The following is a 16,722-nucleotide window of genomic DNA, read 5'->3' on the forward strand; positions in this document are numbered from 1 at the left end:
AACATGTCATGAAGAATGGATTAGTGGAAGTATTTGGCACAATCAAGAAATTAATAGCATTGATCCTAGCTTCTCAAACTACAAGCAATAGAATTATATAAATATGGTCTGCAAAAATATAGAGATGTATGAGAGAATGGCAATTTCTTTAGCTTTTTAAAGATAAAAGACCATTTTGATTTAGGACACAAAAGAGAGATAGTGTGGAAATCACTAGTCAATAAGATAGATCAACAAATGTTCTAATTTATCCTTAGTATATCTCAAAGATTACATAAGAGAAAATCGGTGGATGTATTCCAAGACAAAGAAGTTAGATCTCTCATAATAATTTGGCAAAATTCAAATAGTTACCAAGTTGACTTATTTACCACCAAATTTTGGATTCTCTTATATACTCAAGTATATAGATTTAAATGAGTAATTTATATCCTATGTAAACTTATACAAAATCAAATGCAAGCTATATACCTTAAGTTGGAGATAAGGTTACTAAAGGTACATACTTTGTAGATTGTCTTAAATGAATAAAGACAATTCTAGTTACTAAAGATAAAAAAAAAAAAAAAACCTAATATTTTTGTTATAGTAAGGTCAACCATTTAGTGTGGAATATTGGACAATACCAATAGACAAAGTATATCTCATTCATACAATATACAATATAATTAGATTGCAAATTATTTTAAAAAAAACATGTAAAATCAAATACTAATATACAAAAATAAAGTGACATACTGCTATATCAGTTCAAGCTCAAATTAGATTAAAAAGGACTAGAGAGGAGGTGAGGCTCATATGGCTATTTTGGCATAAAATAGTTGCTATGAACACTTAGAAATGGAGGATAAGTAATGAAAGTGACCAATGTTGTCTAATATGCCTAATGGGCATGTAAAAAATAGTACTTCATTGATTTTGGGAATGTCCATCAATAGTAAAAGCTTGAGAATGGAGGATTCATATCCTTCAATTCTTCACTTCCAATCAAAGTTCAAGAACATACCAAGCAATTAACATTAACATAGTCAATGCAACTTTCAACAAAGACAAACACATGGTAAGAACTAGCGCAATGAGCCGCACCAAGGTTTATACAATTTACGCCATCATAGGAACATTGTGTTTCTGCATATCAAATACCAAGATGGTCTAAGAAATTCAATTGCATTTGGCTGTTAATGCGAGGAATAGTAATGTGGATACTGCAGATTGAAAGAATCAATGCCATGTTCAACTAGATGCTCTGGTCGTCCGAGTAAGTATTTCATAGGATATGATTACAACTTCTAGACTACAATAGGAACTCGTGGTTCAATACTCAGGAAAACATAAAATGTAGACTAAGTCAGACATACCTATACATTTAACAATTTCAACAGACTTGGTGCATGAACCAAGTTCTGGCAGTATGGAGAGCAAACAAACCAGAATGGAAGTTATCTTATCCAATCAATTAACATATATGTAGTTCTAACTTACAAACTAACACCCTAACCGGACTTGGTTGGGGTTATGTAACCTTACTTACCTACAATAGAGAATCAACTCTATTTGTGTCAAAAAACAGATTATATCTCCATGATCCCCCTGTTTGTGAATTGCAGCCAAGAACTGGGTACGTGGTTGTGAATAGGAAGTGAGCCTCTCTGCTCTCTCCGAGTGGCAGAATTATGTTCTACGAGGTGATATTGACATGAGCACCACAACTTTCCTTCGGTGCTGCGATGCAGTGCTGGCCGACTGAGTTTTGTTATCCAGCTTCGTCCCTCAGGATATATTTGTGTCGTTCACGACGACTGGCCTGCCGTGGTTTACCATGAGGTTGTAAATGCCCGGGCGTCCTTATGACTAACTTTCCTCTGTGCAGACGGAGAGCTCTTCGAATGGTTAGTTTTTATTTTGATGCTGCTAATTATTCCCTGCACCGCGGTGAAAATAAACGTACCAAGGTTCTAAATTGGTGTGGGAGGTAATCACATTGGACAGGGCATTACTTCTGCAATGCCCCTATGCTGATTCCGAGTCTTGCTTCGGATTAAGATCGGTGTAGAACCATGCAGCGCAAGGCGTAATTTTTGTCAGAGGAGAAACGACGGGCACTGGAAAGACGCTAAGAATCCCGATCTCCAACAACGAAACTAAGGCCCATGAAGCTTAGCTAACCGCGACTGGAGGAGTTTCTCACGCTGATGGATTTTGGACTTCTTAAACAAGCCCAGGCTGCATACGACTGGCCAATAGACACAATTGAGTTGCACAAAGACACGCCTCATTGGCTTACAACTGAATTTAGATTCAGCTCCACGCCTTCTGCAACGTCTCCATAAGAATTGCTGCAAGCACCAACTCCACAACCTGCCAAACATGTTGAGGGCAAACATGCGGGATTGGTCCCAAAGCTGTTTTCCATCATCTGCCTGTCCGGAAGCGTGTCAAGCACCACAATAACCACAATTGCACATACTTGTTGCCACACCAGGCCATATTCTCGCCTCGATACACCACTAGTTTCTGCCGTCGAGGGCCGTTTCGTCTGCGGATCTGGACGAACTGGGTCGCATGTCCAGCGGTTCAGCTTTGAGGAGGATGTGGAGCGTCGTGTAGAACGTATGTCGCAGGAGGGGTGGAGTTTACTGCTGCTCTCAAAGATCTTGTAATTGGAAGGTTCTACTCTACCGAGCTTTCAGAACAGACTGACCGTAAATCTGTAACAATCTATGTGTGCAATGAACAGAGCTCAGACTAGCAACAGGAGAGGTAAAGAAACCAGTCGACAATCTTCGCAGCTTATCCCTGGAACAAACCCGGAGTCTCCACAAACAATGAGGGCGCAGAACTGCTGTTGCCTAAACGACTCGATGATCTGCTGGTCCCTCATCGGTAAGAGATCCTCATGTCAGCATTGCGCCTCTTAGGGCCTCATCGAGATTTGGCTGCAATAAACATTTCTGAAAGATCATCTGGTGCTCCTAGAGCTTGGACACACATGTATGGAGATGGCGCAATATCGACCTCCTTCGTGTGTGTAGGACCTTAGCTGAACACTTTGGAACACAAGCTAGCACTAGTCGTGACAAGAACAATGGAAGGGGTTGGCAAGAGGACCTACAAGCAAGATGGGACGTAGAAAGCATGTGCATGCGATATGGTAACATACAAACCTCTAACACAGTGAAGCCCTCGAAAACCCTAAACTGGAAGAAAAATTGGATCTTTTCATGTACATTGATTGCTAAGGTTTGCCACGACGACCTCGAATCGGTCAACAAGAAGAACGCCGTTAAGGACGTGGACAGATAACATAAATCCGTCGGAAATGACCGACGAAGACAGCTAATGACTACAGTGCAGTATCCTCGAACTGTACCAAGTAAACCATCACCATCACATGTCGTAGCCCTAAAAGCTTTTATATGGTAGATTCACGTACCGACATTCGATGAAGTGTGCTGAATGAAAAACTCTTACGAGTAGGTGGTTCTGGTCGCAAAAGATGAATGTGGCAGAATGGGTCGCCTTGCAAAACATGCCTCGCGAAGTTACACCCTGAACAGTAGGGAAAATGAAGGATTTTTGCATTACAAAACCAAGTGATATTGCAAAAGCTGGGACTTAGTCTCAGCTGCCCGTGTCGCTAGTTATTATATTCAGCACAATTCCACTAGTGGTGCCCGGTCTACCGAAGTAGACTCCTTCACAAGCAGACGCAGAAGACGGAATCCGTACATTTAATCGGTAAATTGAGTAATTGTGCCGGCTGGGTTATTGAGGCGAAGCAATGATTATGAATATGCAGCACATTTCGTTGCAGCACTGTTATTGATCTCCTATAGTGCAAGATCTTCCTTCAAACTAGCAGGGCCTTCACAGATCTGCAACGCGAGGAGTCTCAAGATTCGTTGTCTGAGCGTAATCCTTGTACTAGGATCACTGAAAACCTTTGCTAATTCACCAGCATTGCAATTGGTATGCTTTGACAAGGTGCCATCACTTGTATGTTCTGGTGTTGGAGCGAGTGTCGGTGCTGAATTGTTCATTGCGAGGTTTTTCGTTGATTCGAAAGCAGCGGTCGTATGGTCCGTTTGTCGGCTGTCGCTTGTGAGGTTTTGCGTTTGTCCGTTTTCGTTTTGAGGTTGGTTTGTTGAAGATAGTTCTGAGTTAGTGTACGAGCATCTTATTGTGTATATTGATCCTTAGGTTGTGGCGCTTCTCCTGTTCTTGTAATCTCCTCGTGTGGATTCCCTCTTTCTTTCTCATGCTGGCAAGTTCCGTTAGATCCATTGTTGTGCTCTCAGTTTGAATCTTTGCAGCTCGCTTCGATGAGCTTCGTACGATCCGCTTCATAGAGGAGAAACAATTGTTATTGAAAATTGTGTTGTTTTTACTGAGCAATGTAGTGGAGTCGCTCATATCAGTGCGCCGGGAGGCCTGCGGGTTAATTATCTACCAGAATGTGGCAACGAGTCGATCAGCAGGACGTTACGTGAGCGACGGAATGCAAGCGTGGGAAGTCACCAGTTCTGGTAAGACCACATCACCTAATTCTCGAGGTTGCTTCTGGCTTGAACGTATCTCTGCAAATTCCAAATTCGTTTCTATGATCTGTTCTATGCGTAGACTGTGTTAGAGCTGTCATGGGTACTCAAAACTATTGCTGTTTGGATTAAACTCAATTGTAATAGTCTTTCCCTGAGGATTTGGCTAGATGTCACAATCGGTAGAACCTTGTACAACCATTCCATTACCGGCAGTTGCAAGTGTCTAAATTGTCAGAGATTGGATACTTGACTTGTCTTTGTAATTGTCTTGCGTAATTCGTACGTTTGATTTCATGTCCTTTTGTGTTATGCAGTGGTTCATCTTGATAACAAATCCAGGTAAGAGAATCAGTTCTATGATGCCATTGTCTTTGATTTTCGAGATTATATCCTTTTAGCTTTTGTAGCGAGAAACAGTGGAATTGATATTCCTAGAATTATACACTTTTAGAGTGTTTTTTCCTTAAATAAGGTCAAATTTGGGGAAGCACTGTATCTTGGTACACTGGGTATATCAAGTAGCGATTTTGACACTGTACACCTGATCTATGTCTTGTTCTTCCACCAGGTGAAAATTGTAGACAAAATGGAGTCTTATATTGAAACTTACATCCAGCATCACATGGACACGGACCTCCAGATTGTGGATCTTGTACAATTCGTTTTACAATGTGCCGAGATTGTACGCAAAGGAGTGGATGAAGCCGATTCTTACAAATCCGACTGTGGGGAAATAAACATTAGAGTGATAAAGCTGGTAAATTTGCTTAAGCAAGCTTGGCAAAAAGCCTCGAAAACCAATGCCCCAGGTCTTTATGAGCGGCCTACCCGACGAATCATGGTGGAGGTACTGAAGGTGCTAGAGCGAGCTCTGGGGCTCGTGAGGAAGTGTAAGAGGAGCGGGATGCTCAAGAGGGTCATGACCATCACAACTGCTGCCGACTTTAAGAAAATGAACCATTGGTTGGATAGCTCAATTGGGGATGTCAAATGGGTGGTGAACATATCATCCACCGGTGATGAGCGCTCTGAATTAGGAGGATTACCACCCATCGCGTCCAATGATCCCATGTTGGCCCATATATGGGAGCAAATATCCATCGTGCACATAGGGACGCTTGAGGAGAAAGTCGAAGGAGCAGAGTACCTGGGCAACTTGGCCAAAAGCAATGAACGAAATGTGAAGATTATCATTGAGGAGGGAGGGGCGGGGCCGTTACTGCGGTTGCTTAAGGAGGGAAACATTCCTGGTCAAGATGCAGCTGCCACCGCGTTAACCTTGTTGGCGACCAATCGGGATCGAGTGATGCAGTTGCGTAAGGAAGGAGCTAGCAGTGTCTTTACGCATCTCTTGGGTAGTCATTCCACATCTATGAAGGTTCAGGTAATAGTTCCTCCACCATTTCAAGGTTTTAAGTTGCAGAACGCTTTCCTGGGCCTTGCAGTTCCTTCGGGCGGCAAATTTTGAACAGTAACAGGTTACACAGATTTTGTTGAATGTCATTTTCATTCTCTATAGAGAGAATTGAGAACACAGATGAATTATATCAATCATTCTGGGATACTTAGTATTCTTGTTTGCTGCGAAGCAACGGAGAAAAGAACGATATACCACCAATATACTTTGTGCAATCGACTGACATGGTTAGGTCCGTGTTGTTTGACAAATCCCAGATTGAAGTCGCAAAGATAGTTGCAAAATTCGCCATGTTGGATTCAGAAGCTCAAACTGAACTTGCCAATGAAGGTGCTATCAGGTTATTGGTGGCTCTTCTTGCGCATCAAACCAATACAGTGGTGGGTATGGAGGGCCCAGCAAGCATTCACTTAAACACAAAGACAAATACGGTTCAAAGGACAGATTTAGTTGTAGGGGGGAACGATAATGCTCATAGAGCTGTTTCTAACTCTCAAACACCTGTAGCAACGGCAGCTTTGACAATGATGGATCGTATTAAAAGCTCCGCACCACCAAGTATTCCAGAGAATCACTCTTCCAGTGCCAGAATGAATGCACCCCTGCGACAAGGCAGCCGAGCACAACGAGACATGGAGAGCCCAGAGGTGATGCATGAACTTAAGGTGGTGGTCACCGATGCTCTCTGGAGACTGGCAGCTGGGCACGTAGGAAATTGCAAACTCATCACAGACACATGTGCACTTCTCTGCTTTGCAAAGATCATAAAACATAGCAAAGGTCCTTTAAAACGCAATGCTGTTCTAGCAGTCAAGGAAATTGCAGTTTCTGCTGGGAATGACTCTGAGCTCCGTCGAGCCGCATTTAAGACTAACTCGCCATCAGCAAAAGCTGTAGTGGAACAACTCTTGCAACTTATTGCTAGCGAGGACGAAGATTACCCCAAACTCCAGGTGCTGAGATATCACATTTTGTGTGTGCTTAGAATCACCCTTTTCTTGCTTCCACAGGCTATTTATGTTGTATCTTCGTAAGGGCTGAGCAATGCCATGAAGACAGCCAGTAGAGCATCATGTCTTAGCTGGATAACTCAACAGGAGAATAATTTGTTGCATGTTCTTGTTAGAGCAGGTTTCTTGCAAGCAGAGGACCGACATATTGTAGGGAGATTTTAGATTTTGAGTTGTCTACTTGTCGTTTGCCTTCATTTTTTTATTTTTTATTTTTTAAATTTTTTTTCACAAGAACGTGTTCGGCTGTTGGCAGAAAGAGTGTTGCAAAGCGATAGGAAGTTTGGCGCGAATTTTTCCTGCACCAGCCGAAGCTCCTATCAAAGCGTTGACCTCAGCATTAATTAAGGTTGAAGCTTACCAGGAACCGGAAGTCATAGATGTTGCCACAGAAGCTGCTCTTGCCCTGTCAAAGTTTGCCAGCGACGAAAATTACTTGCACCTGGAACACTCGAAAAACATTATCCAGGAAGGAGCGGTGGAAGGACTGGTTGTGCTTGCACTTAACTTCGGGCATTCAGAATCACAACTTTCTGCGCTTGAGCTGCTCTGTTACCTGGCTTTGAATGTCCCAACCAGTGAAGTATTAGCAGCAGCGAAAGTCGTCAACGTGTTGGGATCTACTATCCATGTCAATCACTTATCTCAGACACTTGCGAACCATGAGACTTCTCGACAGTTGATTACTGAAGCCATCTCAAAGCTGGAGCTTCATCAGCCAGCTACAGGAAGATACGGTGCTCCAGGTGAATTTTAGAGACTGTTCAATTATACTCCAAAATTACCAATTCTTCCCTGTATTAGAGGTTTTCAGCATTGTCTGACTAAATCTATGCTCCCATACCCGGAGATTTTAGGGTAGCATGTGCTCTGACCCTTGAAAGTTTCCAGCATTGTAGCATATCCTGAGGCTGATCTAGATCCTTTTGCTTGTGGATCGTGCGTTATCAATGTGGGCAGGACAGAGCTTGGATCAACTCTCGTATCTTGAGATGGTATGCGAAAGCTGAACATGGTTTTGGTCAAAGCTGCCACAGCATTGTAAAATGTCCTGCTTGATTTGTGGGGTTTATACAACAGGACAGACCCCAGAATATATGTCTTCCCTGGAACTAGTACATAAAATACTGCTACCAACAAGTTTGTGAAAATCGTAACTCCAGGCTAGCATTTACTCGAAGTTACCCAAAGTTATGCAAAGTTTACTGGTTATTAATTGGTCTGTTGGATTCATGGCTACACATTTTGTGTTGATAGTATTGATGCATGAGTTGAATTGATGGACTGCAAATTCTAGGTGTCATACATACAACCTAGTTCTTCTTGTATGCCCTTGAGAGCTAATCTTGTACCTAAGTATTAGCAGAAGCATGCCAAGTGCTTTCTGGGGTCTTCCTATGGCTATACTCTGCTACTGAACCACATACTTACCTTTATCCTATGTTGAATAATCTCACAAAAGATATTGTGGATCATAGGCCAGCACCTTTATTTTGTTTCTTTCTTAATTTCCCCTTTGTTACGTTTTTTTCTTTCTTTCTTTCTTGCTGTCTTTATCTCTACCTTAAAACAGCCCAGTTAGCAAAATCCTATCTACCCAAGATTTGATTACTGCCCATGGCAAGGCCAGTGGCATGCACGTGTGGTTACTTGCCGTATCAAAGTCCAAAACTGTGTGGTGTCTTGTATGAGCAGAACTCTGATCAAAAACTCCCTCAAGACAGTGTCCCTACCCTCTTCAGGGTTAGCACCAATGTCATGGTGGGGCTCTGGGTTGTGATGGTGGTAGTAGTAGTATTTGTAGTTGTTAGAAGCTGCTGCAACTCTGGAAACTTGATCAGAGAAATCGACAGATAGAAACCCATGCCCTGTCACTCAATCAACAGGTGGGTGGATGGGTGGATGCACCCTCACAGTGCCCCCATGTGATGCTCCCTGTCTTGTCCCCCTCCTGAAGAAAGACAATGGTGGATCACAACTGATGGACCCTCACATCAACCCCATTTATGGACAAATCAGGAAGTCCATACACATCACTGATTTCACATCACAGACATCACATTATATTTTATCTTTTCCTACTATTTTTGTGGTGACATAAGACAAATTCCAGTGCACCATCTTGTGTGGTGCAGCCTGTATACAAATCACAGAAGCTCACATTGCCAACATTGTGCAAAACAATGGATGTGAATGCTACAGCTTCCCTCACCAGACAAGTGATGTCTTCAGGTGGAATTTTGTCTTGGGCAGCAAAGAGGCTCTCTTTCACCCCCTCATTCCTTCATGCTTTGCTTTTAATTATATCTACTCACTGTCATGAATAAGTATGTAAGTGTATCCAAGCAGCAAATGACACAATTTCAAAGACATTTTAAGATGATGTAGCAGATGAATAGAAAGGACACCTGAAGGGTGTTTGCCACACAGAGGCTACTACTGTTGGTAACAGCCACTGTCACTCAGTTTTGGGTGCCAGGTTTTGTACCTCTCAAGGCATACACCCACCAACACCAGCTGCTAGCAGGTGCTGCACAGCCAGCCTGCAGTTGAAAAACCACCCCAAAAGGTTCATCATACAATATCCATCAGCAGATACTCAACATACAGCCACCCCACTTTTGTTTGTTCGTTTGTTTGTTTTTTTATTTCTTTTCTTTTCCTGTTTTTATAATGATAATAGAGCTCTGAAAAAGCAACCCCAGAGTATGGTGCTGCCCTGTTCTTGTGTTGTGGGATGAGACTTGTCTGCCCCTATTTGACTGTGAGAAGCCGGAGTTGCTGAGAGCAGCTGTTGACATTTATGCCACTGTTGCTGCACTTTGAAAGAAAAATATACTAAATAAACCTTCTTGATTATACTTTTTGGAATTTTTTTTTATTTAAGACTAGAAAAAACAACACTATTGGTACAGCATGCTTTAGCACTCTGATATGAGCTGAAAATTGTGAGATATTTGTAGTTTTAGATGACCTTGAGGAGAGGAGGAAAGTTTGCTGGACTTACATGCTAAAAGAGGTGAATGTGATTTTTTTATTTTTTATTTTTTTTATTCATTATCTTTTTGTTTTCTCTTTTTGTTGGGGCATTTGTAGGCAGGCAGGACTCAGAGAGGGGCAGCTAATAGAGCAGCAGCAAATGTCAATGTTGCTTTTGTCCTCACTTTTGATTCTCCTTCACCATCCCTGCCAGGCGTCAATTGCCAACTCTGCAGGCGGCCATTATTCTGAAACAACCATTCTGCAAAAGGTGGTATTTATCATCATGGTGTTGGGATTCTTGGTTTCTCAAACCCATCATTTAAAGCTGTATTGTAGGTTGACAAAACTCAGAGCAGAGGAAAATAAAAATAAAAATAAATACGGCGCATGGGATTGTTGGGTACTTTTGATTATGCTTCCAAAGAAATAAAATAAACAGTAAATGTAACGTTCAAGGCCTCTGTGTACTGGCTCCCCTTGTGATTCACCTTTTTATTTTTGACAATCTAACCTTAGCCCCTACAATCAATGATTCATTGTGTGGAGGATGTAGGAGTGCGGTCCTCATTTGAAATACCTAACACTTGTCATGATAAGGGACTATTTGTGTAACAATCTAATTGTTTGAGTTGCCTGGCACACCCAATGCCACACCTAGAATCATGTGTATGTGTATATATCTATCTATATATATATATATATATATATATATAGAAAAGCTGCTGTCCCACTTACTATTGAAAGGCCTCAAAGACAGCACAAACCAAGACCTTGCTCCAGTCAGCATCTAACAAGGATTCAAAGTGTGGTCCAAGGGAGACACAAATTTTGTCCTGAAGAACATTCCATAACAAGTCCTTCATCACCAACAAGCACGCATATTCACATGCATCCCTCTTTGCCAAGCATCCTGTCCCACATGGTTTGTTCTCAAGCATGGATTCAAGTCTTGAAGAAATGCAGTCAAAGACCACTTAGTGCTGCACATTTCTTCTTAATGTGGTATTGTGTGGAAAAGGAGTTGGTTAGAGAACATTAAAGCAAGTGGAAATTCAATCCTAGCCACAAAAAGTTTTTTCACATCTTAAACTTAAAATCATTCTATTGGCCAAAGATATGCAAAGAAGAAGAGAGGGGGTGGAGAAGAAAAAGAAGACTGTAAAAAGTAGGATTGAAGAAGTTATGCATAAGAATTAATTAGGATTTTTTTATTTTTTTATTTATTTTTATTTTTTTAAAATACTTTTAAGCATGTAGAATATTTTAAAATTGAATTGATAACCCAAGAGATTAAAATATATACAAAGTGTACTAATAACATCTTCTATTTTATTATATAAATTTTAATAATATTAATAAATTTAAAAATACAAAGACTTCTTGGTATGAAGGGCTTTTGGTGAGTACTACTCCTTTTTTCTTTGTGACTCATGTTGGTATACTTCAAAAGCAGTTATTTCAGGCTTGATCATTTGATTCTATTGTATTGTTTCATGAATACAAGTATATATAGTATGAATCAATATATTGTTGCATAGTACTACAATTAGTGAGCGTCTTGCTTACCTCTATGAGTTTTCATATAGGTATGAATTTTTTAAACTTATTGTCAAACTCAAAGAACTTGCAATTACATTTAACCTATTCTAATCCATTCAAATATAGGTTTGTCATATTTGGCTTCTAGTATTTGATTTTGGTGGTTGTACAATACAATTTGGATTGAATTAAGCTTATTTTGGGCATATTAGTTGTTTTAATTTGCATGCAATGCCAATTCAACCTCAAAGATTGGAGCAAACTTAGCTTCAAAGACATCTTAAAATTGGACTCTATAGGCATATATCTTTTTGATACTATATTATTTGATTATTTTTAGAGCTTCTACAAAGTATATATTTCAAGACTTTGAAAAAAATTGTGTAATGGATTAAAATAATTTGTGGTTAAGAGTAGAATTTTTGGAAGAAATCCATGACCACATGTCATTCATGTATAATAATAATATCTCATCCAAATCTCTATATATTATGCAATGCAAGAATAAGGTGGTCATTTATCTAGAGTGTCTGTTTGCAAGATCTCGATCTCTCCATTATTGTCTTTATAACATCTAGGTAGTATAAAGATATGTGGATGAAGATTGGAGTCCTTTGGTATTTTTAATAGATTGTACTCTAAGAAAAAATATAGGTCATTGGTTTCAATGTCCTATATTTTTATTTGATATTACAAGAAGTATAATAGATATTCTTATAGGATCAAAAAGAAGATAGTCTATTGTAGCTCACTTTAATTTTTTTAGTGTGCAAATATTTTCATTATAATTAATAAATGTAAGGATGGTGTATAATGACTTGCTAAATATTGGTTGCATTTATAAGTACAACTAGTTGCATCTATAAGTACAACTATTTGCATCTTCATAGGATCGGTCACGGACACAGAATACAGACTTGATATCTACCAAGAAGTTCAAGAAGAACTGGCAAGAACTAGATTAATCAGATGAATACAAGAACAACACCAGAGAGGTGAGCTAGAGCTCCAAGAGATGTGTTGTCGAGACTGAAGAACTCTTCAGCCTCGATTCCAATATATACTCCTATTTAGGAAGCTTCTCAAGCAACTTCTACCAACTAAGAAGCTTCTAGAAGGTTCCAGAGACTTGCTTCTAGAAGGTTCTAGAAACTTATGTCTAGAAGGTTCTAAGGACTATGTCCCTAACATCTTCTACTAACTAAGAAGCTTTTAGAAGGTTCCAGAGACTTGCTTCTAGAAGGTTCTAGAAGCTTGTCTCTAGAAGGTTCTAAGGACTATGTCCCTAACATCACCCCCTCCTTTAGCTTCGAGGTCTCTGAGAAGCAATGTTGTTGTCAATCAGTATCAACGCAAGAAAATGAAGATCTATCGCATAACGTCTGCTATGAACTCCAACTGTTGTTTACGAGGTAAGTGGTTCATCGGCCCTTGAAGCCAACGGTAGTGGCCCACTCCTTCAACTTCTGACCAAGCATGAACTTCTGTGTCTTCATTGTGAAATTATCCTGCAAATATGCCTTCTGGTTGACCATCGTAAGCAGACTCGAATTCAAATACAATCACCAGTGATCGATTACTTGGTATCCTCTGTCGTTATCGTGGTGCAGTGGTTCTTCATCTCGGGGTCGCCTTCGTGAACTAGTTGGTTGAGATAATCTAACTGGCATAGTATCTATCTCTTGGCTATCCATATCAGAAGACCAAACTATGGCTATTGAAAAAATTCTATTTTATCTTGGAGAAAATAACTACATCAACTACGAATTTTGGTGGTGCTCTCTCCCTTTCTTATATTCTTGGGTGAGCAAGCTTCACAAAGAAGCTATTGTCGAACTGGCTTAGGTTTATGAGGATGTTGTTGATGAAACTCCTGTACCTTTTGCGGCGCATTGGTGAGATTTTTAGCTGGCTCCCATGTTTGCTCATTAATGTCGTAGCCGCACCAATGAACAAGATACTCCAACTTACCCCACCTTCGCCAAGAATCCAGCACCTTTTCAACCTCGTATTCCTCGTGGTTCTCAATCTCAATACTAGGTGACGGACATTGCACTCTTCCAGGAAAAGATGACTCTCGATAAGGCTCCAACAAAGAAACATGAAAGACTGGATGTACCTTCATAGAAGCCGGTAATTCTAGACGGTAAGCCACTGGATTGATTTGCTTTTGGATGATAAATGGTCCCAATCTTCGATAGTCCAACTTATCACATGGTCGCTTGGTCTTGATATTTCGTCGAAGAAGCCATGCTTTATGTCCAATTTTGAAAGTAGGTGCTTGATTCCGAAATCTATCTGCAGATGCCTTGTAGGATTCTTGAGCGGATTGTAATTGAAGCTTCAACATATTTTGAAGCTCTGATAGTTGTTTCGCAAATCCTTCAGCTGCTGGATTGTTATTTGTTGATGGACTCAATAAATCAAGCTTTGGATGATATCCATAGTTGGAAAAGAATGGTGTGTATTGAGTCGACGCATGGAGGGTGTTGTTATATGCAAACTCAGCTAGCGACAGATATGTGGTCCAATCGTCTTACTGATAGTTGATGTTGTATCGTAAGTATTGTTCCAAGACTTGGTTCACCCGTTCCATTTGACCGTCAGTTTGAGGATGAAAAGCCGAAGAAAGTTTGATATCCACCTTCAGTATCTCAAAGAGAGATCTCCAAAACTTCGATACGAACTCGGTTCCTCGATCTGATACGATATCATCTGGTAGTCCATGATATCGATACACATTATCGAGAAAGAGCCTTGCTGTGACTTCACTAGACGATGTCTTCTTGCAAGGGACAAAGTGTGCCATTTTTGTAAGCCGATCTACCACGACAAAGATGCTGTCAAATGAGTTCGATGGTGGCACGTCCGTGATGAAGTCCATGGAAATTGAAGACCATGGTCGACGTGGAATCGGCAATGGCTGTAGGAGTCCATAAGGACGATGCCGAGGATTCTTGGATCTTGAACAGATGTCGCAGGAGAGGACAAAATCTTTCACATCCTTCCACATTTGGGGCCACCAAAAATCTCGAGAAATAAGCTCCAAGGTCTTGTTGAATCCAAAATGTCCCGCAGCTAGAAAAACGTGGCGAGATTGAAGAACTCGGAGTCGTGCTGGTCCTTTTGGGATATATAACCGCTCTTCAAAGTATAAAAGATCTCTCTCCACCTTGAACTTGTCGTCATTGGCACGCTGCTTAATATCAATGGCTATTGAATCTTCAATGGTTACGGCACGTACTTGATTCACGAAGTCAGCATCAATTGGCATAATAGTAGCGCAACGCTGAAATTGCTCTGGCTTCAACAATGTCATACATTGTTGATCAAACGCTGCTTCTCTAGCCTTTGGTACAAGATACGATCTCCTCGATAAGGCATCAGATAGTCCTTGCTGCTTTCCAGGTCGATAAGTGATAATAAAATCGAACCTAGATAGCAATATACTCCATCGAGCTTGACGTCGATTTAGAACTCGAGCCGACATGAAATACTCCAAATTCTTATGATCTGTGTATACGGTCACTGGATGTGCAGCTCCTTCAAGAAAGTGACGCCATTCTTGGAAAGAATCCACTATAGCAAGAAGTTCCTTATCGTGGATCTCATAATTGATTTCAGCAGCAAAGAACTTTCGAGAATAGAATGCAACCAGATGGAGCTTCTTGTCTTCTCCCATTTGTGAAAGTACAGCTCCCAAAGCAAAATTCGAAGCATCAGTTTCTAAATAGAAGGCCTTTGTAAAGTCTGGATGTACCAAGATTGGAGCCGTAGTAAATGTGGTCTTCAGGTTTTGAAAGGCCTTCTCTGCTAGAGGTCTCCATTCCAGCTTATCCTTGCATGTCAACCGAGTGAGAGGAGCAGCAACTTGAGAGTAATTCTTAATAAAGATCCGATAGAAGTTGGCAAAACCAAGAAAGCATTGTACGTCTCTAACCGTCTTCGGAACCTCCCAAGACACAATTGCTTCCACCTTCTTGGGGTCCATCTTCAAGCCTTTCGTAGTCGCAACGAACCCCAGAAACTCCATCTCTATTTGGTGAAATAAACACTTCTCCAACTTGGCATATAGTCCTCACTCGCGTAGTTTCTCCAATACCAAACGAACGTATTTTTCATGCTCTTCCTCATTTTTGGAGAATATCAAAATATCATCCAAATAGATGACAACAAAATCGTGAAGGTACTCTCGGAAAATGTCATTCATCATATGTTGAAAGACCGTTGGAGCATTGGTAAGACCAAAGGGCATGACATTATATTCAAAATGGCCATACCTTGTACGGAACGTTGTCTTCCACTCATCTCCTTCCTTGATTCGTACGAGGTTGTAAGTTCCCCTTAGATCAATTTTTGTAAAGATCTTTGTACGTCCAAGTTGTTCTAAGAGTCCAGAAATCAAGGGTAACGGGTAACGATTCTTCTTTGTTACCTTGTTGAGGCCTCGATAGTCCACGCACATCCGCAACGAGCCATCTTTCTTCTTCACAAATAAGATGGGTGCTCCAGCTGATGATTTTGAATGACGGATGAAGTTCTTGGCTAGATTCTCGTCGATGTACTTCCGCAACTCCGCCAACTCCATCTGCGATAGATTATAGATTGGGCCAAAAGGCGGTTGTGCTCCTTCCTGTAAGTCTATGGCGCAATCATATGGTCTGTGTTTCGGTAGCATGTCGGCATTTTTCTTTTGAAATACGTCTTTAAAATCCTTATATTGCTCCAGTATACTTGCTGTCGAGATCTTCTCCTCGGTAGTTGGAGCCGCATAAATGACAAACGGTGTGCCTCCCTTGGACAATCTTATAAACGCTCTTGCTCTAATAAATAAGGATTTCTCTATTCGGGGTTTTCTACTAGGCTTGCTCTTGGGTGGTTTTGTGGAAAAGGTCATCTTCTGCAACTTCCAATCTATGGATGGGTTATGCTTTTCCAACCAGGAAAGACCAAGAATAACAGGATTTGATGGGGTTCTAATAATATTGAAAATAATATGACTACTATGGTCTTTAAACGTCACTTCTATAGGTTCTGATTCATGGGTGACACTACCAGACAATAAAGGTCGTCCATCTATGACCTCAACGTGAACAGGTTTGGATTTTTGTACTAAAGGGATCTTATGACGCCTTGCGAATTCTTCATCTAAGAAACAAGTAGATGCTCTTGAATCTAATAATGCTAAGGTTCTCAGTTTCTGAGGGCCAATAAGCAAAGGGATTGTAAAACA

The 16,722-nt window shown here is 40.8% G+C and overlaps 1 protein-coding gene across 2 annotated transcripts; it reads left to right on the forward strand.

Annotated features, from left to right (window-relative positions):
• The first annotated feature begins 3,624 nt into the window (after positions 1-3,624).
• Positions 3,625-8,209, forward strand: LOC112294835 (uncharacterized). Of its 2 annotated transcripts, none has more exons than XM_024545728.3 (7): positions 3,625-3,969; positions 4,401-4,526; positions 4,856-4,880; positions 5,110-5,925; positions 6,216-6,911; positions 7,225-7,714; positions 7,929-8,209. In XM_024545728.3, exons 4-7 carry the CDS (start codon positions 5,128-5,130, stop codon positions 7,976-7,978), a joined length of 2,034 nt encoding a protein of 677 aa, XP_024401496.1. In that variant the 5' UTR covers positions 3,625-3,969; positions 4,401-4,526; positions 4,856-4,880; positions 5,110-5,127; the 3' UTR covers positions 7,979-8,209. The 2 variants fall into 2 exon arrangements, with proteins under 2 accessions (XP_024401496.1, XP_024401499.1); XM_024545731.3 differs by having other exon boundaries at positions 3,662-3,969; positions 7,934-8,209.
• The last annotated feature ends 8,513 nt before the right edge of the window (positions 8,210-16,722 follow it).

The sequence above is a fragment of the Physcomitrium patens genome, chromosome 17 (genome assembly GCF_059467195.1).
Source record: "Physcomitrium patens ecotype Gransden chromosome 17, ASM5946719v1, whole genome shotgun sequence".
In the NCBI taxonomy this organism is placed as follows: Eukaryota; Viridiplantae; Streptophyta; class Bryopsida; order Funariales; family Funariaceae; genus Physcomitrium; species Physcomitrium patens.